This window comes from Emys orbicularis, chromosome 5 (genome assembly GCF_028017835.1).
Source record: "Emys orbicularis isolate rEmyOrb1 chromosome 5, rEmyOrb1.hap1, whole genome shotgun sequence".
Lineage (NCBI taxonomy): Eukaryota > Metazoa > Chordata > Testudines > Emydidae > Emys > Emys orbicularis.
This window is the reverse complement of record NC_088687.1, coordinates 62486370-62513925: the sequence shown is the minus strand read 5'-3', so window position 1 is coordinate 62513925 and position 27556 is coordinate 62486370. Positions and strand designations below refer to the sequence as shown.

The window sequence follows — 27556 nt, the reverse complement described above, 5'->3', positions numbered from 1 at the left end:
TGGCTGTAGCACCGCCAGCCACCGGTGCTCCAGGCAGCGTGGTAAGGGGACAGGGGGTGTTGGATAGAGGGTAGGGGAGTTCGGGGTGGTGGTCAGGGGGCAGGGGTGTGGATAGGGATCAGGGCGGTCAGAGGACGGGGAACGGGGAGGTTGAATGGTGCAGGGATCCCAGGGGGCAAGTCAGAAAGGAGAGGGGAGTTGGATGGGGCGGTGGGGGGCAGTCGGGTGGGGGTTCCGGGGGCAGTCAGGGGACAGGGTGCGGGGGTGGGGTGGATGGGGCAGGAGTCCGGGGGGGGCCATCAGAGAATGGGGGGGGTTGGATGGGGCAGGAGTCCGGGGGCGGAGGGCGGAGGGGGCGAGAAGCAGGGGGGCGAGGGGGCAGGGGCCGGGCCACACCTGGCTGTTTGGGGAGGCACAGCCTCCCCTTACCAGCCCTCCATACAATCTCCAAAACCCGATGCGCCCCTCAGGCCAAAGTTTGCCCACCCCTGGTCTATAAGAGCATGGGACTGGCTGGAAACAGCAACTTCTAAATGTTAACCCTAGCTCTTCCACAAACATGCAATTCTCTCAAACCATCCTTACAAAAACTGCCATAAAAATTTACCACCCAAGCACAAAAGTGTACTATTTAAGTAGATTTTAAATAAAAGAATCATCTAAATGATTAAAGGGAACCTAAAAGGTACATTCAATAAATGCTGACAATCTTATTAGTCACCCACTTTCCCTTCCTGTTAATATGGCCTTTACTGAATCTAAGGCCTTGGCTACACTGGCGCTGTACAGCGCTGCAACTTGTTGCACTCAGGGGTGTGAAAACGCCCCCCCCCCCCCCCCCGAGCACAGCGCTGTAAAGCGCCAGTGTAATCAGCTCCTGCAACGCTGCACGCTCGCTCGCAGCGCTGCAAGCTACTCCCCTCGGAGCGGTGGAGTACTTACAGCGCTGCGAGAGAGCTCTCGCAGCGCTGGCGGCACGACTACACTCGTGCTTCACAGCAAAGTTGCACAGACAAGTTGGTCTTGATCCTTTTCAGAGTATCTTATAAGGTAAATATGTACCTCATGTAATCATATTATATACACAAAATATACATACTGTACCTTTACAAACAATGGAAGCAACTTTTGTAAAATTTGTGGTTGAAGAAGGAAGTTGTATTGGCTCAAACTGCACAGATGATGTATCTTTTTGTGAGAAACGCTGTATGTCCTGCATTAAAATGATATATTACCAATCTCTGTAGCACTATTACCGTTATTATATTTTTAGTATTTGTTTAATTCGTCTTCATGACAAACTTAGAAGGAACCGTCGTTTATCATATCATAAATAGTTTTGTGGCTTTATTTAGGTTAATGGGCACATTAAAAATCATTATCTGAGCTGTAGCTTACAATCTACAAATTCTGTTGGACATATATACAAACTTAAATGTGTTAAATGCGTCTTAAAATAAAGAAGTGTGCTATTTGGCGACAGCAAAAAGTAAGTAGTCAAGCTAGTTAATATCCTAATTAAATTCAATACCTCCGAATATGATTGCATGAAGAACATAATTACCTGTATATGTAAAACGTTGTTCCCTGAATGCAATACATACATGTTTACTGTGGAATCATCTGTCCAAAAAAATGAACATCCAGATAAGTACCAAAGATCAAAGTACCACTGCTTTGTCAGACATTAATATGAGAAACAATATCTAACATATTCAAATGAAAATTAGGAGATAGAATTATTCTATGCGAAAATATGTCTCTTGTAAAAATTAGAAGTTAATCACACATTGGGCCTGACTCTCCTCTCATGCCATTTTATGCTGGTGTAAATCCACCTTGCCATATCTTTGGCCCTAATTACGGTGGCAAAAATCGGCTGGAAAGCTGGCATTACCACCAGCTTCTAAATCCCCAGCTGGCACACAGCCCTATCCACAGAACCAGCATAGCCTTCCTTTTTCCAGGCCATGGTAAAGTGTAGCCCATAGGGATAGGTATTTGCCAAGTAAGACAGGGGTATAAGTTAAGGCAGAACCATTACAAGGCCTGTAAAACAATAGCTTAGGTAACAAAGCATAAGGCTCAAAAGCCTTCGCATACGCAGTTATCTAGGAGTAACCCTAGATTATAAAAGACACAGGACAAAATGCAGTAATAACTAAACTGCTGACAGGTAACCACAAGATGCCAATTTATATCAGCTTGGGATATTTTAAGTTAGGTACATCAGCAGAGGTCTGACCACAAGAGTACCATGGTAATTAACAAGCTTGAGATAAATAAGCTAGTAACCTAAGGGAGAAAGGCACCCCAACATTAGTAGGGTGAGGAAATACAAATAAGGAAAAGAGGAAAAAACTCTACTGCGAATACGCATTAGGCATAGTGGCAGTGTAACACATTATAAAAGTTGCATCCCGGCCTGTGTGGGAGATGTAACTCTTTGGAGACCCCAGGGTGGTTATCACTGGCGGTGATGGTGAGTCTGATGATGAGGATGATAACAAACACTTCAGGTCCTTTTGCAAGGGACGGTGTGAGTACATGAATGCTCAGAGACACATTCTGAATTATCTCTATCCACCTTGCTGGGCTGGAGTGTTTGTAACTTTTCTCACTATGTTAATAAAACTTACAAACACAGAAGGTTCTTCCAATGTATGAATGTTGTAACCATGCACATCGGGGTTCCCAACTGAACAGTAATTTTAATAAATAGTGGGCATGATCTTGGGACAAGAACCTACCAAGTCTCAAAGTGCTAACTGTAAATTCTTAAGTAATCAAAATAATTAATCCAAAATCAATAGATCATCAAACAATAGGAAGTATGGCTGACGGAGAGGGGTGTGGCTAAAACTGCACTAAGTTACTGTAGGGGCCAAAGGAATCCCAAGTTCAGGGATTCACAAATATGCTCTAAAGCCTCCCTTGCACACACGCATACAAACACATACACCCCAAATTTGCAGGCCACAGAACACATGATCTGGCTTACTGACTTCAACAGAGTTACTCTCGATTCACATTGGTGTAGCGAGAAGAGATTCAGACTCCAAGTCTCTCTTAATTTTCTTTATGTTGATGTGCTTAAGTAACAAACATTATTATCTGAAGTTGAAAAGCTACCCACAGGACCATCAAGGCAAAAGATGTATAACTTCCCACTGCCAGCATCATAAAGGAATTATGACAGGCCTTTACCCTAGTGTATAGGGATTTATGATTTGCATTATATTGAGGAAGTGTATAGCTTTTTTAAAATGCTCTTCTATCACCTGAATCCATTAAAAAGGATGTTACAGCCATACCCCTGGACATGACAGATGTGAACATTTATCCACAAGTGTAAGAATAAATATGCTTCCACAATTCAGTGCAACAAAACACTGCTATCTCAGACGTGAGGGAAAATAGATTTACTGCGGACATATTAGCTCCACCAGTCAAATGTAAATATCACTCCAGTCAATTACCAACCCTTCCAACTACATAGCAGGCTCTGGAAGAACGATAAATGTGTTTTGCACCCAGACCTTGAAATGTGGTAAAAGTGATAATTGAATCATTTATCTGTTTTGATGAGTCATTTTTTCTTCTACCAGACAGTACAATTGGCAGAAAACTATATTTTTGTTCCAAAAAATCTAAACAATTATAAAGGTGATGGTGCGCTATAAATAATTAAAAATCAAAGATATCTCATCCCTTGGATTTGGAGAAAAATTATCTATTTACCCAACAAACGTATGATACAAAAAATTTAAGTAGATGGTTACTTCGCATGTGGAATTCTAGCCTCCAAAAATGATGATACGAAGATCCTTTGTATTATATTATTACAGTAATTTCCACTGCCTCTCTTTCTAGCTCCTGATTTCTTTGCAGGTCTAGTTCTGTTAATCTAATTCCTTGGAAATTAGAATACTACACTTTTCATCAATTGCACTTTTGCTGAAAGGTGGAAACAAAAGCAATCATCAACACCACACATTTTGTACTATTTAAACAGACACCTAAGAAAAGGATGTTTCTGTTCCATACACAAATCTTAAGGGAAAAAGTAAAGAATGTAACAAATGTAGTTTACAACTGCAGATGATTGCTACCTCTTTCATTAAGAAACACCACCACAGTAATTCTGCATTAAACACAAAATGTCAAACAGTTTCACTTCACTAATCTGGCCTTCTCATTAAACAGCAAAATAAAGAGGATGTCACTGAGATCAATATATTTTTGAATACTAGATTCTGAAGTGTATATAAAAGCAATTTCTATTAAAATTAACAGTCATGTCTTGGACTTACCTGAGGTCTCAGTTTTGTCCATTGCTACATAAACTACAAAAAGATTCTCCAGTAAGTACTGTCTGTGATCCACAAATTCCTGTTGGGAGTTTTCCATTCTTAGTACTAAGCTCATTTTTAGCAGCACTGGATCGTCAGACATAAAACAGCAACTCTGGAGTGACATAAATGAGGGGGAAAGGTGGTGGAAAAAAGGAGGGGAAATTTCATAAAATAATCTGATTTGAATAAAACATACTGAATTGATGGTCTCAGCCAATTTCTAATGGACAAATGTTCTATGTGCATCACAAAGGTACCAATCCCGGGGCAGTAATTAGAACTTTGATGGAATTCTCAGTAGAGGCAGAGGACTGCACAGGTACAGAGAGCAAATTCCACTCAAACAGGCACTTTCTGGGGGCAACGTGGGGAAGCCTTCCCTGGCAATGTTGTGCCTCTTTCTGGATAAACAGAAAGCTGCAGTCTCCAGGGCACATTCTGCAAACACTCAGTTCACACACACACACCTACACAAAAAAGTAAAACCAAAGCATAGCACAATGGGGTCCTGGTCAATGACTTGGACTCTGAGGTGCCATAGTGATACAAGTGATAAATAATAAAAAACATTAAAACGACACTAAGGATTAAGCCTCAAAAGAATCCCAATGTAACAGTAGTTTCAACTGGAAGGTCTGGCCTTAGGGACTGTAAAACATTTTCATTTGTAAAATCCTTCACTCTGAATAAGGTGTACTATAAACAGACTAGCGGAATGAATTCCAAAGGTGGGGAACCTTCAGATGTGCAACAAAGAACGTCCAAGCTCAGGGACTGAGAGAAAGAGCACTCAGCTGACCTTAAATAGTATGGTGAGGTATAAGGTAAGAAAAGCAATCTGGATCCCAGACTTCTCACAGCCTTGAGATTCCAAAAGACAGAAGTGGAAAACATCCAAAATATTTATATAAATAGTATTCTATTATTGTTTAACAGTGTGATTAATCGTGATTAATTTTTTTAATCGCTTGACAATACTTTGCAATGCCAGCTACAAAAGTGCCATGCAAACGTCTGTTCTCACTTTCAGGTGACATTGTAAATAAGAAGCGGGCAGCATTATCCCCTGTAAATGTAAACGAACTGGTTTCTCTTAGCAATTGGCTGAATAAGAAGTAGGACTGAGTGGACCTGTAGGCTCTAAAGTTTTACATGGTTTTGTTTTTGAGTGCAGTTACGTAACAAAGAAAAAAAATCTCCATTTGTAAATTGCACTTTCACGATAAAGAGATTGCACTATGGTACTTCTATGAAGTGAACTGAAAAGTACTATTTTTGTTTATTATTTTTACAGTGCAAATATTTGTAATAAAAATAATACAAAGTGAGCACTGTACACTTTGCATACTGTGTTGTAATTGAAATCAATATATTTAACAATGTAGAAAAACACCCAAAATATTGAATAAATTTCAATTAGTATTTTATTGTTTAGTAGTGCGATTAAAACTGCGATTAATTTTTTTTGAGTTAATCACATGAGTTAACTGCAATTAATTGACAGCCCTAATTTTTAAACCTAAAACCCTGGTCAGTGTTCCATTAAAATGAAATGTACATGTCATACCTTAAGTTGTTGGCACATATTGTTATGTAAACTGCATTCAAGATGAACTTGTAAGAGACTGGCATTCGTAGTTTCTGCCTAGAAAAGGAAAAATTAAGACAACAGTTCAAAGTGTTTGATTTAACAGATTATATCCAGTCAAATTTGGCCCAAAATTTACATTTTGTAAGGCCAATAAAAACTATTCCCATTACATTTCTATTGAGATTCCAAAAGATAGTGTTTTTTCTCCAAAATGTAGGCTTTTGAAAGCCAAGCTTTTACACAAAATCTAACATTTTCATTTGTTTTTAAAATCCATAAATCTAAATCACTGGTTTTAGATACATGTTTTTGTGCAATATATGCCACCCAAACATTGCATCACGGAGAACCTCCCGGTGAAAACTGACTATAAATGAATGTGAAGTTGACTTCGTTATTTTCATTGTACTAGCTACAGGAAATGCAAAAGGCAAACAAACAAATAGCGAAAAACAAATGGCAATGTTGTCAATTCTTTCAAATTCAATAAAATGTAATCCCTGACAGTAACATCAGCAAGGAGATCAGTTTAAAAAAATGGTTTTTTTTTAAATTTGACTATTATTTTAGGGTAATATGGCAGCCAACATCACTGCTCAATGAGAAACAGTATCATTTCCACTCCTACTTCCATGTCAAATTATTATTAAACATTTTATACAGTAGCAACATATGATGGACTCTTATAAATCTTAAGCTCCTACTTGATTTTCTCCTATAATGCCTTTTTTTTATATACAATAAAAGCTTCCTTCCTTGTTTTCCTGTATATTTTCTTTGAAAAACATATTTAAAAAACTGCTGGTAGGCTAAATTTGTGGTAAGATTTCCTGGATGCAGCCTTGATGTTCAGGCCTCACACCAAAACAAAGAAATAAAACAACACAAAACAGAGAAATTATTTTCTGTTGCGTCACCTTTTTATTAATTTGAAAGAAAAAAAATGAATGTGTTTATTTTGCCAGCTTATAAAATGCTCATGCAGTAGCACTGTCTAAAGCAGGGGTCGGCAACCTTTTAGAAGTGGTGTGCCGAGTCTTCATTTATTCACTCTAATTTAAGGTTTTGCGAGGCAGTAATACATTTTAACATTTTTAGAAAGTCTCTTTCTACAAGTCTATAATATATAACTAAACTATTGTGGGTATGTAGATTAAATAAGGTTTTTAAAATATTTAGGAAGCTTCATTTAAAATTAAATTAAAATGCAGAGCCCCCCGGACCGGTGGCCAGGACCCAGGCAGTGTGAGTGCCACTGAAAATCAGCTCACGTGCCGCCTTCGGCACGCGTACCATAGGTTGCCTACCCCTGGTCTAAAGCCAGACATAATGCATACAAGCTGTGTGAAATATTGTCATACATAGTTTGTCATACCAACAATCCATAATAATTCTGTGCTTCTCCTTATCAGTGATTGTCAATTATGCCAAATTACAGATGGTTTGGGGACTAATTTAAGATCACAGTCAATTTTTCATTTGTGACCTCACTCAAATTTGAATCAAGGTCTCCACAGATGCAAGAGCCAGTGTAATCTACTCAATCTTTTCCTTTAAAAAAACTGAAATAATTTGAAGTTGAAAGAGGCAGAACTGTGAAAGAAATGTTAAAAGGTGCCATACCCTAATGCATATTTTTATCTCTGATGAGCTTTTGTATAAAAACCTCACAGGAAATCCATTCCATTATTTGCTCAGGGAAGAGACATGCATTTAAAATCCTGAAAGAAATACAATCAGGAGGAGACGCTTTGAAGCCTTTTTCTACAGATAAGGTGGTGGTGGTTTTATCACACAGTAAATTCACCACATGCATAATGCTTCTTTTATAATGTGATGTGTGACTGCGTAAGAGCACAACAAAACAAAAAGTCAACATGATTTCTTTGGTATTCACTCATTTTCTATAGCAAATATTGCAGAATCCCACAAGGGGGAGTTCTAACACCTCCAAAGGATAATCACATAATTTAAAAAACAATTTTAAAAAACTCCTTTTTTAGCACAGCACTATTGAGGAATGGGAGTCTCAACCAATTCACCTCTTTTTGCAATTTCACCTTTATTTTGTCCTAATCAAATTATGCAAGTAGATCAAGCTCTTAAATCCAATATGTGCATCATGAATTAACCTTCCACAGCTATTACTGGCAGTGGAGTTTCAACAAGAAAATGGGTTTATGTGAGCAGACCACTTACAAGTCAGCTAATTGGTCTGATAAACCTTATGCAACTTAGATTTCCCTTCTGAACCTTCCTGGAAAGAACAATATTTTTTTTTCACTAGCCCATACACCACTACTTTATGCATTCTTTTCCTTTGCTTAAAGTGCTTGGTCAGTTAAGGCTCTTCAGATTTTCTCCAGATAAAGGTCAACTAAATGTAATACTCTGAGTCAAGTTTTTCTATAGCTTTGTCTGAACCACTTCTCTCTCTACTTCGAGTAAAGGCTATTCTGTCTCCTAGTCGTATACCTTTGCTTCTCAGTTTGGTCCTCACTGGTATTTTGGAGGCTTTTCATGTCATGTTTCATTTCTCATGTCTCCTCCCCCTTATGTATCAAATGTGATTTAACAACTTCTTATAGGATGAAGTTTATCCTAAACCCTTAAATCAGGGATTAGGTGATGAGGCAAGCCTTATGAAAGCCCTACATGCTTTGAGAAAATTTTATCCTTAATAAGAGTAGGATTCACAAGATGATTTATTATTGTTCCAGATTTTGGGTCCTAATGACCTGTCAACGGAGTTCTATTCCCCCAACTTTTATGGTGATTACTACATTTCTGAATTGCACTCTGTCCAGTCTAGATTTTAAATGCCTGAGATCAGGGGTTTCCTGCCTTCCTTTTGTTGCCCACAATTGCTAGGAGCGCAGTAGTCAAGTAGCCAATTTGGTGCATCAGTTAACCAATCCCAATCATAATGGTTTTGTTTTGAATGCCCTGGATGCTGTAATTTGGTATTTTAAAAGAGTGAAGCTACTAAAAAAAAAGAAAGGAAAGAAAAATTCCAAAACACAGCTGTATTTTATGTTCATCTGCTGTCTATAGGGATTTTTTTAAATGTGCAAAGGTAACTTCAGAAAAGAAAAGGGTTCTTCATTGTGCTATGACAGACAATATATATTGCCTGTCAAGCCAAGTGTCTTACGTAATTGACAGGATGCATACATCACAGAAGAGAGGACAAAATAAGGAATCTTAGAATCAGTACACTACACTTCCATGAAAAAAAGCTTCCCCACCTTCATCTTCCCTTCTTGATTGTGTAAGTATTCTGTCCTATAACACAGAAAACTGCTATGGCATATGAATCATAGCAGAATGTGAAATTATACAGTGCCTTGTTCTCATAAGAAGTAAAATGAAAAAGCAAAGACCCATAACAAAAAAAATCAAGAATGAGCCCTGTGTGACAGGAATAATGGAACCATTTTGATTCCCTTCACCTATTAACAAATCTACTGTAGCTTCTCTATATATTTTATATTGTACAAACACACACACACACACACACACAATTTCAGATCAATGGTTTTTCATCAGGATTTGCCAAAGCTGAAAGGTTCTGTGGAGATGCTTCAATTTTGACAAAATTCTGCTCTTGCCTGCTCATACCTGCCTGGCTCCTGAGCAACACACATGATGGGCTGCTGCAAAGCCCTGGGAGTCCTGGCTCCCAAACTCTTAGGCTTACAGCTCTTCAGCAGCCTGGGCTCATGGGCAGCTTGCCAGACGAGGGGCCTCCGAGTTAGGACTTCCAGTAGGACTGGGTGGAAAATGGTAATTCCCTTTCATGAAGAATTCTGAAAAACTTTTGGTTTGCTTTCTGAATTGAAAAGAAATCAAATCTTGAAATCTTCCATGAAACAGAATTACCATTCTCCATTCAGCTCTAACACACACGCATGCAAACACAAATATTAAAATCAACCTGGTCTTTAATACAGGGCCATTATACACTGGTATATTTTGGATATTCTAAGCTTCCCATCAGTTTGTAAAAATGTAACTAGAGACTATTTCATCTCATTAATTACTATGGGCAAAAGGAGCAATTATGAATGTTTGATTATATAGTTTGCTATTATGGACGTTTTGTTTTGCTCTGAATATTGTACCGAACATACAGGGATAGTAGATACAAAAAAGGGTAAAAATTGTCCTAGAAGCAAGAAGTAATTCGTTTGATGATAAAGATAATTTCCAACAAAAACCTCAGTTTACTAAAAAAGACATTTTTAATGGCAAGATTAATGGGAAAGCGGGTGGGGGGGTAGAGGGAGAGGTGTGCAGGGTGGGAATAGAGGAAGAATGCTAATTTTCAAAGGGAGAAAAGAACAGATTTGACTGAGTAAGAGTCAAAATTACTACAAATCTTCAAGTCACTTCTTGGTTCGCACCAAGTAGAGATCGTACAGAGACAGAAACCTTTAAAGAAAGAGCAAGAGCTTGGACCAACTGACCTAGTAGGTTCCCTTTCCAGCCATAAAAGTTCAAGGATTCTACTTTATGTTATTACATTCTGATAATTCATTAAAAACAAACAAAAAACCAGCCTGGTGGTTCTGAGTAATAATCATCATCAGTGAAGCGTATTTTTACCCATCCAAACAGAGAAAACATCACAGACTGTTGGCTGGACTGTTTTCAAAATATTGTTCAACCAGCACCAGAGGGGTTGTGTGGAATTTGAGTGCAATTTCCCTCTATGTCCACAACCTAGCCTAGATAGGGCCTCAATGAGACTGATTCTGTAAACATTTGCACACAGGTGTGCTTGCTGGATCAGGGTTGTACTGTTCAAACTCCCTCCCTCCCAGGAGTTTAGCTTTAATAGTAAATAAAACAATAATATACAATAAGCCTCCTCTGTGATCTTGGCTTCAACTGGGATTTTCCTCCAGGATTTCCCCTGTCTTAAATCCCTAGTTCCCTATTCCTAAAGAGCTATCACACCCCTCTTCCCCCCCCCCCACCCCACACACACAGACACTCCCTGTTTTAACCAATGTCATGTTAACCGACTGTACCTGTCACAATGATTAAGGCTATATTTTAGTCATGGGTATTTTTAGTAAAAGTCATGGACAGGTCACTGGCCGTAAACAGAAATTCACGGGCCTGTGACCTGTGCATGACTTTTATGAAAAATACCTGCCCTGACTAAAACTTGGGCGGGGTCCGCGGGTGCTTGGGGGGGAAGGGGGGAGGTCCAGGGGCGCCGCTGGTAGTGGGGGAGGTGGTGGACCGGGCCGAGGTGGTACTGGGGGGGGGGGGGGGGGTAGGAGGGTTGGCAGGGCTTCCTACCCTGCTCTGTGTCCCTGCAGCTCCTAGGCACATCCCAGAATGATGTTTGCTTTTTGGCAACAGTGTTACACTGTTCACTCGTATTTAGCTTGCGATCCACTATGACTCCCAGATAGGGTGACCAGATGTCCTGATTTTATAGGGACAGTCCCGATTATTGGGTCTTTTTCTTATATAGGGTCCTATTACCTCCCAGCCCCGTCCCGATTTTTCACACTTGCTGTCTGGTCACCCTACTCCCAGATCCCTTTATGCAGTACTCCTTTCTAGGCAGTCATTTCCCATTTTGTATGTGTGCAACTGATCATTCCTTCTTAAGTGGAGTACTTTGCATTTGTCTTTTATTGAATTGCATCCTATTTTCTTCAGACCATTTCTCCAGTTTGTCCAGATCATTTTGAATTTTAATCTTATCCCCCCAAAGCACTTGCAATCCCTCACAGCTTGGCATCATCTGCAAACTTTGTAAGTGTACTCTCTATGCCATTATCTAAATCACTGATGAAGATACTGAACAGAACTGGACCCAGAACTGATCCCTGCGGGACCCCACTCGTTATGCCCTTCCAGCTTAACTGTGAACCATTGATAACTACTCTCTGGGAATGGTTTTCCAACAGTTATGCACCCACCTTATAGTAGCTCTATCTAGGTTGTATTTCCCTCGTTTGTTTATGAGATGGTCATATGAGACGGCATCAAAAGCCTTACTAAAGTCAAGATATACCATTTCCCTCCCCCCCCACACACAAACACGGCTTGTTACCCTTCAAAGAAAGAATTAGGTTGGTTTGACACTTTGTTCTTGACAAATCCATGCTGACTGTTACTTATCATCTTATTATCTTCTAGGTGTTTGCAAATTGATTTCTTAATTATTTGCTCCATTATCTTTCCAGGTACTGAAATTAAGCTGATTGGTCTATAATTCCCCAGGTTGTCCTTATTTCCTTTTTTTATAGATGGACATCTACATAGCCTGAAATAATTCCTAAGGAAGAAGAAGCTGTAAGGCCTCAGGTTATTTTGGGACTTGTTAGAGAAGTTTAAGCTGCGTATGCTGCTTTGACTACTGTGAAATTCCAAAAAACTCCCTAAAAAATACCCACACTATGTGTAAACTGGGGGGTGGGGAGAAGGGTGCAAGATGTAATATGACAAACCCAAGACAGCATAGTGTCCAGGAGGGATAACTCAGGGGTTTGAGCATTGGCCTGCTAAACCCAGGGTTATGAGTTCAATCCTTGAGGGGGCCATTTAGGGATCTGGGGCAAAAATCAGTACTTGGTCCTGCTAGTGAAGGCAGGACTCGATGACCTTTCAAGGTCCCTTCCAGTTCTATGAGATAGGTATATCTCTATCTATTTTTTTTAGTGGACTTGGCTCACTCTATGTCTGAAGTAAGCAGAGTGAGTTGAATCCCACAGCTACCAGACCCTGCACATACATTCACTATTTAAAGTGAAACTGAGAATGGGGTGGACTCACTCCCGAAATTCAGAAGGGTCCTGCCCAAATCAGAAGACTGCAAGTCCAGAAGTAAAAGTCACAGGCACAAACAAACCACAGAAGGAAAGCCACATTTTTAAACTAGAGAAGGGCTGGGGTTCTGTGTTTTTCCATATTAAAAATACAGATTTGCTTTAAAATGTGGGATGAAGTATAGTTAATAAAAAAAAAAAAAGGCAAAACTTTATTAATGCCCAAACTGTCATGCCTCTTCCCCAGGAAGCTGCTGATCCCCTTCTCCCTTCTACCCACCTTGGCTATAGGTTTCTGCTGACTTTCCTTTTCACCTTCCTCCCTGGGAATCTCCCCTTCCCTCAATAGCTGCTGTGTCTCTTGACAGCTACTCCCATTCTCCTCTCTTTGGAAATGGATTACACTAAACCAGCAAAAGGTATTCTGATTCCAGAATAAGAGTACACCTCTACCCCGATATAACACGACCCGATATAACACGAATTCGGATATAACGCGGAAAAGCAGTGCTCCGAGGGGGCGGGGCTGCGCACCCCAGTGGATCAAAGCAAGTTCGATATAACGCGGTTTCACCTATAACGTGGTAAGATTTTTTGGCTCCCGAGGACAGCGTTATATCGAGCTAGAGGTGTATCTACACATGGGAGTTTTTCTGGAATAGCTATTCTGCTTTAAATTCACACCATTTTATTCTGGAATAACTGTCATGTGTACACAAGCTCTAAAGTAAGAGACAATGGGTCTGACCCTCAAATGCCTTGAACTCCTTCGAAGCAAATGGTGTGTGTGCGCGTGTGTGTGTATAAACGGTCACCATTCTGATACAGCAGCATTTTATTCAAACTTTGTGTAGGCACAAATGATTACACAAGATTGAAGGCAGTGGCAAATAGGCCAATAACTTTTTAAAATCTCTATGGGCTTATTTTATACATTATTAACATGCAGAAAAGGTCACAAATACAATTTTTTGAACTCTGCAGGTCACCTTTAAATTAATAACTATTCTGGGGAGCTTTCACCCCAGTTGTAGGCACCATGGTTAAAAAAGAAGTTTAATCAAGCTGTAAACAAATATATACAAAGTTAACCATATAAACAACTGTTCATGCCAATTTTTTCATTTAAACTTTACCTCCCCACCATGTTGTAATTCCTACCATAACATTACTGTGCCACTGCACAGAAACCAGAAAATGAGACTATTAAGAGAAAGTTAGATTGACCAGTAAGATTCACCCTCCTACAACGTGAAATGCAAAAATCTTAAAAACTCGAGTGATGCAAACTGAAGTCAATTTTTGAAAAAAATTAATTTGTTAGTAACACAAGTAAAGATTTTTTTAATATATGTTTTTATTTGCATACCTGAAAATAAAAATGTAAGTTCCTGTATTTCTAAGTTTACTAATGTTGTGTTTTAAAAAAAATGCATACTGTACCAGTGTTGGTGAAATCTGGATGTTTTGGATACGTGGAAGCAGTAAACAGGTATTCACTAGCTGCTTGTTAGAATCTTCTGGAGAGGTTCCCAGAGATCCCATTCCAAATACCTGTTGTAAAAACAGTACATTATTCCAACATTTGATATTTAAGTAATTATCACAAACCATGAAACTTCATTTTGCTAATAAGACTCCAAGAAATCAACTAGTTTTTAAAATTATACTTTAAAAACAAAAGGTAATGCAGCGTTTTGTGCAGAGAGTTCTACTCTAAAAAGTAACTACAGGTCCCTTTGTGCATTCATTCATTCAGACATTATGATGTATCCCTAATAAAAGGGCACCCATCAATGTAACATATAAGTGTCTCCAAACAATTTAAAACAAAAACAAATTCTCTTTCAGGCAATTTTAATAGACACATCATATATGTGGATGCTGCTGATGATTCTTGTGAACTGCACCATGATATCAGACACCTCCAGCCAACAGTTTTTCTATCAAAAAGAACGTCTGGGGAGAACACACATTTCACGCCTTCTTTACATAGAAAGAAGCAAAAGAGGGAACTTGTTTTAAAAATTCCATGTCATCTTTAAAATGTACCATGTAGGCTTTGTTGTTCACGGAGCATTGAGAAGAACGGCATGGGGAATGAGTAAATTCATACTTTTACTACTGTTATTTGGCTGAACACAGTTTTATTCAAAGCTGCGTTAACAGAGCAGTAGCACATTGCATATGATGGTTGTATCTTCACAACAGAATAAGACTTTTTAAAACAAGCTTAAAATCTGCAGAGAAATGCAGAATGGAATAAAAACATGAGGGGACCATAAAGCTGCAAGAGTTGAATTTTTCCACATCTGGGATAATCCTCTGCCCCTAATATTAAGGCAGGTTTTATTTAAAGATGATTTTGCTGATTGTGTTTCAATAAGGTATTTACTGTTTCCTTTATCCAGCCTGTACATCAACGCCAACCCATCAGCAGCCCCAAAACCTACATGAACCATATGAAGGCACATACATGAAGGCAAAATGTGCAGTTCTCCTCACCCACAGTGATGTCACAGGTAGGGCAGGGGGTTCGTTAGTCTCTTCTAAAATCTTAGCTGCACACTGAACATGTTGAGAAGTGAATTTTCAATCTCTTATATTGCTTTCTTATTCCTCATCCCCAAAACTTTTTTCAGTGAAAGAGCCACATGCTAACTTTGGAATGTATTTTGCTTACTGGTGCGAAGAGAGGTCTTTGCTTTATTTTAACGTGAAAAAGTATACTCACCCTCATTTTCCCATAACTCAAAATCACAGCAGTGGATTTTCCACAAGGAACATTTAAAAAAAATTTTTTTACATACTCACTGAAATATAAATACGGTATAGAAACATCAAATGTGTTTTATATCCTTTATGCTGTCACAGTGCATCATAACGCCTCCTGCACCACAGAAGTTATGCCTACCCTAGAGTTTGTGGCCCTGTTATAGTTAAAGCTCTTACTTTATTCTATTAAAGATGACTGCCGTAAAAATCTTTGCAGACTAGTAAAATCTTGCTGTAAGTTAGTAGCTCCGCTGAAATTTGTACATTACAACCAGGAATGAATTTGGTTTAATACATTCAGCCTCAGTGGTGAGTGAAATGACTGAGCATTTTATAAAACACCTTCCTAAAACTTGTCCACAAAAGGACAAGGTGAAATGAGATGTATGAAGAGCAACAAGTCAAATGAATGAGAAGAGAAGCTGGACATAAAAGTGAGATGATAAATCAGCATATAGTAGATTGTTCTTCTAGCTTCCCTAAAAAAAATCCCAGCCACATTTCTGAGCCTCTCCCAATGTCACACACCAATAGTGTGCATTATCAGGTATATTTTTCAAGTTAGTTGACCTACATCTCATTTTGAGATTTTTTTCCTATAGCAGTCTCAGGATGAGGGAGTGGGCAATGTGGTTCAAGTTGGTGTTATTTTTTTAAATAATGAAGGAAATGAATTTAAAAATTAATCGAAGTGCAGAAAAAAACAGCAAATATGTATCATCCCCTTTAAAATATTTTAATGTCAAATAACTCAAGAAATACGTGGTGAATTCTTCAGGTAACCAGAATAAGAGGAATCTTCAGGTCACCAGCCATCACTTACCCTTTTGTTTTATTTTTCAAGAAGCCTAAAACTGCTACAACTTACCCCTTCCACCCTGTGAGACTCCACTGCATCTATCCACAAAAGAACCCCAGCGTAGCTCGAAAACCACCTACATAAGACTCAGTAAGTCTGTTTCCTAAACACTTCTAATACATGTTACATCCCAGCATAGTGCATGCTATGCTGGCACATGGTGTAGAAGCAGCTATTTGTGGCAGGTGGACATAGACCCCAATCCTACAAACACACATGTGTTTAACTGGATTACCATGAGTAGTCCCAGTAATGATAGTAACATTAAGGGCATACATAAATGTTTGTAGGACCAGGGTCTTAGTCAACGGCAAACTTTACTCCCTTTATCCTGGTTATGTCAGGAATTCAACATATTTTCAAAGTTAGATTTTTAAGTTAATGTCTTTCGAGGTCATTTTTGAAGCACGAGTCAATTGAAAAGTTACCTGATATGAAAGTACTCCATGAGATGAGGTATTTATAAATAATGAACTTTCAATATTGCCTTCCTCTGTTGGCAGAAAGAGGACTCTGAAAGAAATTTTTCCCATTGCTGGAATCACCTAAAGAGACAACATAAAAGCCTGCTGCTCAATACAGCTAATTGCAGCTCCTTCCCTTTGACATCATCTATCATCAGACCTTTCTATATATGAATCCAGATGCATGAACCCCACAAATGCAGGGCCCCATCCCGCCAGGTACTGAGCACACTCAACTCCCAATAAAGACAAGAACTGAGAGCACTCAGCAATGTGCAATGTTGAGCCCAGAATTTTTAGGATATCAAATGGTCAGGAGGACACTTAACAGAAAGCTCTAAAAGCTTGTCCACCTACACAATACCAATGTCCAAAAACGTTTCAGCCCAACAAGCGGTTCTCTGTAGTTCAGTACACACTGTGAAGTGAACCAATGCATGAGCTATATGATGCTTAATGAACTGAGTCACAGTTAAGGTTGGGCATACAGTTTGGCAACCAAATCTGAGCCTAACTCATAAAAACAGAATCAAGTTTATGTCTGGAAAATCCTAACTCTTCCCCATTTATGTGAGCCAAGTTCAAGCTTGTTTGCTGAACCATTCATTCAGCCCTAGTCAAAATGTTGATTGGATATAAGCAAATGGGGGGGAAAAATACCAGCACACCAGAAAAGGGTGAAATCTGGGCTTTGTCAACTTGAGCACCGCAGTGTACTTTTTACATACTTCAGATGTTCTTAAGTTTCACAAAGAGAGTTTTAATTAAATAATTGTCCTGAAGTTTGTTATTTTTATAACTGCAATCCAAAATCTTTAAAAAAGTCATTGTATTGTAAATCTGCTTTATAAGGCACATGCAGGACTATACTCAAGAGATTGAGAATCCAAGGCTATAAACAGCTTCAGGCCTTTGAACTACTGAACTCCACAGAAGCACTATGGTACATACAGTAGAGTGGGATTTAACAAACTATCTTAACAATAACGAATTCTTTCCTTTCTGAGCCATCTTAAAATGAGCCTCTCTTATTGTAGGAGTTTGGATTTCCCCCCCTTATCTATCCAGGTATAAGTGAAACAAAAACGTAAGCTAGCAAACACAAGAGAAAGAATGAGTTGGGGGTAGCATGGAAAAAGAACACAGAACAAAAACTTTAAGCCAAAATAAACATGAAGCATTGGCACACCGCCACTGCATAGTTTCCAAGAGTACATCAACACTCACCCTGCTATGAACAGGAGACACATGAAAATGTCTAGTAGCTGTAAACACTGAATTCACTACAACTTCTCTATCCCTACTAGGGTTGTAAGCATACAGCATTTTAGATCTGGGCAGTCCCAGTAACCTAAGGGGAAAAAAACAAAGTATTACTGATTTTATAAACATTGGTAATTTGCAAGAAAAATCAACACAGTTTGGTGCTATTAACACATTTTGATATGTAACAATCTATCAGCTTAACAGTTTGACCCTTTACAATATAAAGAAAAATAAATGACATTGAAACATATCGGTTACACATAGCAAAAACCACATACGGTCATTAACAGTTTGTGAAACACATACATAGAGAGAGAGAGAGAGAGGGGTCAGGTTGGTTTTTTTACTTGCTGGGTACAGATTTTTTAGGAAACTAATAAATTATGTTTAAGAGAAGTAAAAGCCTTGCTTGGTCAGTTGACAAAATGATTCTTTTAGGCCATATATTTTTGGTAATAAGTTTGAAAGCTGTTTCTGATGCAGACATTCTCTGCTTCTTCTGGAACATTCCTTTAGCTCACAAGGGGATTGTGCTTTTTGGTAACTGATGGGATAAAGCTGCTAATCATTCTTTAAAAGCTTTCCTCTAGCCAAAACTTAAGCAGCACAGAAACCCTTACAGATTCTAGCAATGTATTTGTTTTTTCAGAGAGTTGATTTCTTTTAAGTAAAAAGCAACAGAGGGTCCTGTGGCACCTTTAAGACTAACAGAAGTATTGCAGCATAAGCTTTCGTGGGTGAATGCGTCTGATGAAGTGGGCATTCACCCACGAAAGCTTATGCTGCAATACTTCTGTTAGTCTTAAAGGTGCCACAGGACCCTCTGTTGCTTTTTACAGATTCAGACTAACACGGCTATCCCTCTGATACTTTCTTTTAAGTGTTATTCTTGTCCTATAACAAGCCCACTCCCAGATCTACTAAGGCAACTTATCTCATTAAGCGGCCATCCAATGGTAAGAACCCATTTGGTACAGCTACAGGAATCACCTACAAATGCTGTTTACTCAATGTTCACTGGTTTCCTGTCTACAGTCACCCATTCTCCTTTTAACATCATGTGTTCTCCTCCCGAACCCTGAAGCTACCGTTTTCACCTGACCCCCAATGATCAATGTTCCTCAAACCCAGGAAATTTACTGCTGTCACAGTGGTGAATCATATTTCTCGTGACTTGGGAGCAATGAGAGAAGAGTATCTACGTACTTTGTCTATACCACTCTTTTTTCTGACAAAATTCCCTTTGTTAACACTGGCCCAGGTACACCAGTGGGACAGGAACAGTCAGCATGCTAGCGTACAAAGATGTCAGTGTTTTCACTACGACTTGCTCTGAGCCACACTGCTAGGTACCTGGAAGGAGGAGGGCTGCTGGGAGCCTGGACCCCATGTGACGATGGCCTCAACAGGACAATGTGTAGGATCTCCCGTAGAAAGGAATGATCTGAGCTAATACTTTTTCATTCCAAACTTGCCTCAGTTTGGTAGCCCACCCATTAATTATTAATTAAAGGAGCAATAATCTAAGATACTCACTGCATTCCAAAATGCAGACCCGAGGGATGAAAATGTAAGGCCTTCCCATTAGGTATCTTTGCTGAGAAGCTGAAAAAGAAAAAAATGATGAATATTTTGTTGACATACTATTTTGAAACTGAGGCAGACTGCTACCTAAAATGCACATTTGTCTTGTTATTGGGCTAACACTGAAGTGCTCTCCTAACTTTACATCTCAAGCACACTGTTCCATGGCTTTTCATACATTCCTCTGTAGAGCTGCACTATTCACACTTTTATAAGATTTCTATGGTGTGGAATATACTGGCAATCACTGCAAGTGAAATTATGACTCAGGCTCAATTATTTCTTATGTGCAGAAGAGAATTTGGATGAAATCATCACAAGGACTGTAACACCATGCTTACATTATCCACAATTATTTCCAATAGCAAATCCTAGGTTTACAGATACTGCTTTAGCATCTCTTCTCCAAAGGTGTATTGAAGAAATAATGGAGTAACATATGTTTCAGTTGTCCCTTTACTCTTCTCTGCACTAGGGAAGTTTACAAAAAAATTCCCACCAGTTCTCACATATCTTCAGCTGCAGGTTACAGCCCTACTGTAGACAAGGATTCCAGGTCTGGACCCATTATCATCACTGTTTAAACTTTTCAACAAGATTAAACATGGTAGTGAAAACAGGTATGGACCCCAGAGCCTTGTCTACAATAGGTATGCACCCAGTGTTAAATATGTTTTAGAAAAGTTCCTTACTGTTGATGCGGCCGACTGACTACGTCTACACTCATGTAGAGTGCAGACACTGCACCCCTGCCCTCCCGCAAGCATGGTATAAATAGCAGTGTAGATGGTGCTGCTTAGGCCAATAAAAACCTTTGGGTATGTACCCTACATAGCTCTCTGCATGCGCCTCTCATGTCTACACCATTATTTTTAACAGTGTAGTATCCCACTGTGGGAAACTTTCCACACCACAGTGAAAGACTCCGGCAGACAGCCAGGAAGGTTCCAGCAGCTCCCTGTGTTGGGAATGGCAGGTGCATTCACTGCCGTGCTTAGCTACACATTACAGTGTAGCCACAGCCTGCTTTTCACTGCAGTGTGTAGCTACACATACCCTAAATGCCTAGAAAAGGCCTTTGTATCACAGCCAGTGACCAGGTTCAGCAATATAGGGCAAAAGGCAAATACTTCGCAGAGGGTGCAGCTAGAGAAAGAGTAGCATCAGTCTGAAGATATCAAATACCTGAAATGGTCCTGGAAATCATGTGATTTTAATTGTTGCAGTTTTGAAATAGGTTGGGATTAAAGATGGAAATTTGCAAATAGTATCCTCATCAGAATCAATATTTATTATTTGTATCGCAGTAGCACACAAAGTGATAGGGGACTTACTGTGTTACAAGCTGTACAAATAAACAGAAAGACACTCAGATTTCAAACAAGGTGCACCAAGTGAGTAACAAACAGTAGTAGGGAAGGAGGCGGAAGAATGGAGTTATTGATAACAATATGACATTGTTACATAGGTTTGTTAGGTCCACACCTTCATGGTTCAAGAAGTTTAATCTAAATAAATACGAGCTATCCTTGACTGCTATTCAGCCTAAACATCATTAACAGCCTTGAGAGAGGACAGTGACCTTTTTAATTAGCTCAGGAAATGGATTTTATGGCACATGGTAGGACAGTTCATTGCTCACCTATTTCAAAATGCATTCTTGTAATGTTATTCTTGAATAATTTTATATATTTATTTATTTCATATTCCAAATTGAAACAAAAAGAATCAATATTGGTAGGAAAGAGAATCAACAACATTGTTACAAGAACTCAACTTCAACTTAGTTAAACTCAAAACTACTATCATTTTTCTTGGCCCCTATATATATATATATATATATATATATTTTTTTTTTTTTTTAAAGGAAGACTAGAAAATGGCACCCACATTAGGGGGACTTAATGATTTTCTTCTTGGGAATTCTAGGACCTTGACAACTTTTCCCACAATCCCCTCTGTGGGATAGGTTCCCAAAAGCTAGTGCAACTGCAAATGTGTTCAAGAATGGACACAGGACAAAACCGCAACTGAAAAGATATGATTTGTGCAAACACATTACACCACCGGTTCTTATAGTTGTTACATGCTACCATTTCATTTAACAATTATTCAATTATCAAGAGCAGGCAAGGACCAAGTGTACAACTAGAAAAACAGAGACTGGAGGAGCAGGGAGAGGGAAATCCACTGCTCTTTATTATTCTGTTTTTTAATGGGGAAAAAAACACCATGACAAACCTCTGATGTAAATCAATCAGTTTATATCCTGAGGACTACCTGCAAAGAAAAGGGATAGAGCCTTTCTAAATGAAAATGTTTAATTCTCCACCATTTCTGGGCATTTTTTTAAAATCTTCTGGAAGCCGGCAGAGCACTTATTTCTGTTTTTGAGATGAAATACAATTTGGAAAGGCCACATCACCAGTGCCAACACTGCTCCTGACTGCTCCAGCTGCACTTCTGTCCAGACAGAGAACCCGACTATGGATGCCTCTACCTAGGTACTGGGGTGGATTTGCAGAGAGGTGTCTACCTGCAGAATCTCTCAGGAAGCATGTGGGAGAGCTACAAGAGGAGGTAACTAGGCAGAGATGCATCCAGGCACATGAGGAATTCATTGAAAATATGCGTATAGAAATCTCCAAAGCCGAGGAAGCAATCCAGCCAGAGAAGATTTCAGTAGCACCACCAAGGAAGGAGGAAATGGCTCCTTCACAGGGAGGGAGCTTGCTGCTTGGTACTTCTGGCAGCTGACAGTGCACAATGCCTGCGCCCAACCCACCATCCACACAGATTAAAAAAAAAAAGTATGCTGCCCAGGCAAAGAGGGATGAGGAATCTCTCCCAAACATGGAGGAGGAGAAACCATGTACCCCTAAGGCAATAAGGATTGTGGCCCCACTTTTAAGAGAAAACAAAGTGTGGTGGTGGTGGTTGGTGACTTCCTTCTAAGGGGGACGCAGGCATCCATCTGCCAGACTAACCTGGCATCCCGGGAAGTGTGCTGCCTGCTGGGGCCCATATCCAAGGCATTACGGAAGGCTTGCCGAGGATCATCCGGCCCTCTGACTACTCCCCCATGCTGCTCGTCCATGTGGGCACTAATGATACTGCAAGGTATGGCCCTGAGCAGATCAGAAGTGACTACTGGGCACAGGGTGTGAGGGTGAAGGAGTTGGAGGCACCGGTGATGTTCTGATCCAGCCTTCCAATCAAGGATGGGGCCCGGGCAGAGACGAACAGAACCTGGAGGTGAACCACAGCTACGCAGATGGTCTCGCCAGGTGCGCTTCTGCTTTTTTAACATGGGATGCTGTTCTGAGAAGGTCTGTTGAGTAGAGACCGGGTCCACCTATCGAAGAAGGAGTAGAGTATCTTTGGATGCAGACTGAGGAGGGCTTTAAACCAGATTCGATGGGGGCAGGAGACAAAAGCCCATGGGTAAGTCCAGAACATGGAGACCAGGGTGAAGGGTCAGAACCTGGGGGGAACACAGGCAATCATAGCAAGGACAAAGGAGGGAATATAGAGGTGAAATCTAATTAACATCTTAGCCCAGTGGTTTTCAACCTTTTTTCTTTTGCAGACCCCTAAAAAATTTCACATGGAGGTATGGCCCCTTTTGGAAATTTAACTTGTGGTCCAGGGACCCCTATCACAGAAATCTTAGACTGAAAACTTACTGAATAGAATTCAGCTATCAATGTTGCACACGTTTGGCATGGCATTTGATGCAGCATGAGAAAGGGCATTAAACTGTGGGCTTCTATGGTAACACTACTTCTGGGTTTTGACCTGTAGGTGGGAGTATTCACATACTTTTGACTGATCAGAAAAAATGAATGTCTTTTCTGGGATCTGAAACTTTATTTTCATAGTCACCTTTCGCAGACTCCTTAGACATAATCTGTGGGGTTCATGGGCCACAGGTTGAAAATCACGGTCTTAGATATCTGTATGCTAATGCAAAACATAAGGGGAATAAACAGGAAGAACTAGAAATACTAGTGAGTAATCACAATTACGACATAACTGGCATCACAGAGACTTGGTGGGATAATTCACATGATTGGAATATTGGTATAGAACAGTACAGCTTGTTCAGAATGAATAGGGGGGGGGAAGGGGGAGGTGTTTTGTGTATCAAAGATGTATACTCTTGCACTGAGGTCAAAATGGAAGTGAGAGGCAGACCTGCTGAAAGTCTCTGGGTAAGGATAAAAGGCGTAAAAAAAACCAACAACCAAAAAAAACCCCACGGGTGATGTTATGGTAGATGTCTACTATAGACCACTTGATCAGGAAGAAGAAGTGGATGAGGATTTTTTTAAACAACTAACAAAGTCATCCAAAGCACAAGACTTGGTGGCGATGGGGTACTTCAACTACTCAGACATCTGTTGGGAAAATAATACAGCAGGGCACAGATTATTCAACAAGTTCTTGGAATGCATTGGAGACAACTTTTTATTACAAAGTTGGAGAGAGCAACAAGGGGAGAGGCTATTTTAGATTTGATTCTGACAAATAAGGGCGAACTAGTTGAGAATTTAAAGGCAGCTGGGGTGAAACTGCTCATGAAATGTAAGAGTTCATGATTCTAAGAAATGGTAGGAGGGAAAACAGCAAAATAAAGATAATGGACTTCAAGAAGGCAGAATTTAGCATACAGAGTATAGGTAGGTAAGATCCTGTTGGAAGCACGTCTAAGGGAAAAAAGAACTCAGGAGAGCTGACAGTTTTTTAAAGAGATATTAAGTGCACAAGAGCAAACAATCCCAATATGTAGAAAAAAATAGGAAATATGGTAAGAGACAACCTCCTGGCTTAACGAGGAAATTTTCAATTACCTGAAACCCAAAAAAGAGATATACAAAAAATGGAAACTAGGTCAAATTACAGAGGGCAAATGTAAAAAAAACAACACAAGCATGTAGAGACAAAATTATAAAGGCCAAGGCACAAAATGAGATTTAACTAGCTAGGGACATAAAGGGTAACAAAGAAACAATTTACAAATACACTAGAAGCAAGAGAAAAACCAAGGAAGGGGTAGGCCCATTACTCAATGAGAACAGAACGGAAAATGCACCAAGGTTAGCAGTGATCAGATAACGAAGGGTATGTCACCACTACCACTTATGTCGGTATAACTTATGTCATTCAGGGGCATTAATAAGCCAACCTCCTGAGTGACATAAACTACACCGATCTAAGTGCCGATTGAACAGTGTTATGTCAGCAGGAGAGCTTCTCCTGCCAACACAGCTATTTCTGCTCATTGCGGATGGATTACGTCGACATGAGAGCTCTCTCCTGTCGGCTTAGAGAGCTACGCTAGAGAGCTTACAGCAACACATCTGCATGAGCCTAACCTAGTGAACATCAGTGTAAATAGGGCAGGATGTGAGGCTAAAACAAGAGAAAAACAAGTTAAGAATTACTGAAACAAGTTAAATGTCTTCAAGTGGGCAGGGCCTGACAAAATACGTCCTAGAATACTTAAGTAACTGGCTGAAGAGATCTCTGAGCCATTAGCGATTATCTCTGAGAACTTGTGGAGGACAGGAGAGATCCCCACGGACTGGAAAAGGGCAAATATAGTACCTGTATATATAAAAAGGGGAATAAGGACAACCTGGGGAATTACAGACCCCTCAGCTTAACTTTGGTACTCAGAAAGATAATAGAGCAAATATGAAAACAATCAATTTGCAAGCACCTAGAAGATAATAAAGTGACAAATAACAGTGAACATGGATTTGTGAAGAACAAATCATGGCAAACCAACCTAATATCCTTCTTTGACGTGGTAACAAGCCTTGTGTCTAGGAGGGAAGCAGCAAATGTGATATATCTCAACTTTAGTAAGAGTATATCTACACTACCCGCCGGATTGGCGGGCAACCATCAATCCAGCGGGGGTCAATTTATCGCGTCTAGTCTAGACGCGATAAATCAACCCCCGAGCGCTCTCCCATAGACTCCTGTATTCCACCACCACGAGAGGCGCAGGCAGAGTTGACGGGGGAGTGGCAGCAGTCGACTCACCACAGTGAAGACACCACGGTAAGTCGATCTAAGTACGTCGACTTCAGCTACGTTAGTCACGTAGCTGAAGTTGCGTAACTTAGATCGATCTCCTCCCCTTCACCCACTCCCCCGCCCTCCCCCACAGTGTAGACCAGGGCTAAGACTTTTGATACTGTCTCATATGACCTTCTCATAAGCAAATTAGGGAAATGTTGCCTAGATGAACCTACTATAAGGGGAGTGCAGAACTGGTTGGAAAACTGTACTTCGAGATTAGTTATCAATGGTTCACAATAAAGCTGGAAAGACATATTAAGCGGGGTTCCACAGGGATCTGCCCTGGGTCCGGTTCTACTCAATATCTTTATAAATGATTTGGATAATGGCACAGAGTCTACACTTATAGTTTGTGGATAATACCAAGCTGGGAGGGTTGCAAGTGCTTGGGAGGACAGGATCAGAATTCAAAATGATCTTGACAAACTGGAGAAATGGTCTGAAATAAAACAGGATGAAATTCAATAAAGACAAATGCAAAATCTAAGGAGTTGGTGGAATCTCCATCCTTAGAGGTTAGTTTGACAAAGCCCTGGCTGGGATGATTTAGTTGGTGTTGGTCCTGCTTTGAGCAGGGGATTGGACTAGGTGACCTCCTGAGGTCTCTTCCAACCCTAATATTCTATGATTCTATACTCCATTTAGGAAGGAACAATCAGTTGTACACATACGAAATGGGAAATGACTGCCTAGGAATACGAGTCAACAATGTAATACTGTTGAAAAAAAAGCAAACATCATTCTGGGATGTGTTAGCAGGAGAATTGTAAGCAACGCACAAGACCTCAACTGGAGTACTGTGTCCAATTCTGGGCACCACACTTTCGGAAAGATGTGGACAAATTGGAGAATTCTAGAGGAGAGCAAAAAAAAAAAAAAAGAATACAAATCTAGAAAACAGGACCTACAATGAAAAGATTGAAAAAATTGGGTTTGTTTAATATGGAGAGGAGAAGACTGAGGAGAAACATGACAACAGTCTTCAAGTACATAAAAGGTTATAAAGAAGAGGGTGATAAATCTTTCTCCTTATCCACTGAGGACAGGACAAGAAGCAACGGGCTTAAATTGCAGCAAGGGAGATTTAGGTTAGACATTAGGAAAAACTTCCAAACTGTAAGGGTAGTTAAGAACTAGACCAGTGGTTCTCAAATTGTGGGTCGGGGGACCCCAAAGTGTGTCAAGACCCTGTTCTAATGGGATTGCCAAGGCTGGCATTAGACTTGCTGGAGCCTGGGGATGAAGCCGAAGCCCAAGGGCTTCAGCCCTAGACAGCGGGGCTCAGGTTACAGGTCCCTCGCCTGGGACTGAAGCCCTTGGGCTTCGGCTTTGGCCCCCCCACCCAGGGCGGCGGGGCTCGGGCGGGCTCAGGCTTTGGTCCCCCCTCCTGGGGTTGTGTAATAATTTTTGTTGTCAGAAAGTTGTCGTGGAGCAATGAAGTTTGAGAACCCTTACATTAGACCAAATTACCTAGGAAGGGTGTGGAAACTCCATCATTGGAGGATTTAAAGAACAAGCTAGACAAACACTTGTCAGGGCTGGTCTATATACAAGGATTCTCGAGGCCAATTTTTTTGGTGGTGGCTGCTCTCACACTATTTCCTAAAATATTTAATTAGCTTTAAGAAAAACAAATCACTGTAATTTATTTATTGCTAGCTAGTAAGTCCATTGTGAAAAGTGATATTAACAAATGTACAAGTATCAATTTTCAGAGCAGACTTACTCAGCCCTAGCAAGCCTGGAGACAAATTAAACCCTGAATGGGGGACCAA

The 27556-nt window shown here is 40.0% G+C and overlaps 1 protein-coding gene across 1 annotated transcript in view; it reads right to left on the bottom strand.

Annotated features, from left to right (window-relative positions):
* The window catches only part of TMEM131L (transmembrane 131 like), a 121786-nt gene that overhangs the window by 44016 nt on the left and 50214 nt on the right, over positions 1–27556 (bottom strand). The window contains exons 4-11 of the mRNA XM_065404730.1: positions 19641–19709; positions 18066–18189; positions 16803–16919; positions 14184–14294; positions 5923–6000; positions 4314–4467; positions 1565–1623; positions 1105–1213 (exon numbers count right to left, since the gene is read on the bottom strand). Of these exons, the coding sequence (XP_065260802.1) occupies positions 1105–1213; positions 1565–1623; positions 4314–4467; positions 5923–6000; positions 14184–14294; positions 16803–16919; positions 18066–18189; positions 19641–19709 (821 nt within the window). The remainder of the gene's footprint in view (positions 1–1104; positions 1214–1564; positions 1624–4313; positions 4468–5922; positions 6001–14183; positions 14295–16802; positions 16920–18065; positions 18190–19640; positions 19710–27556) is intronic.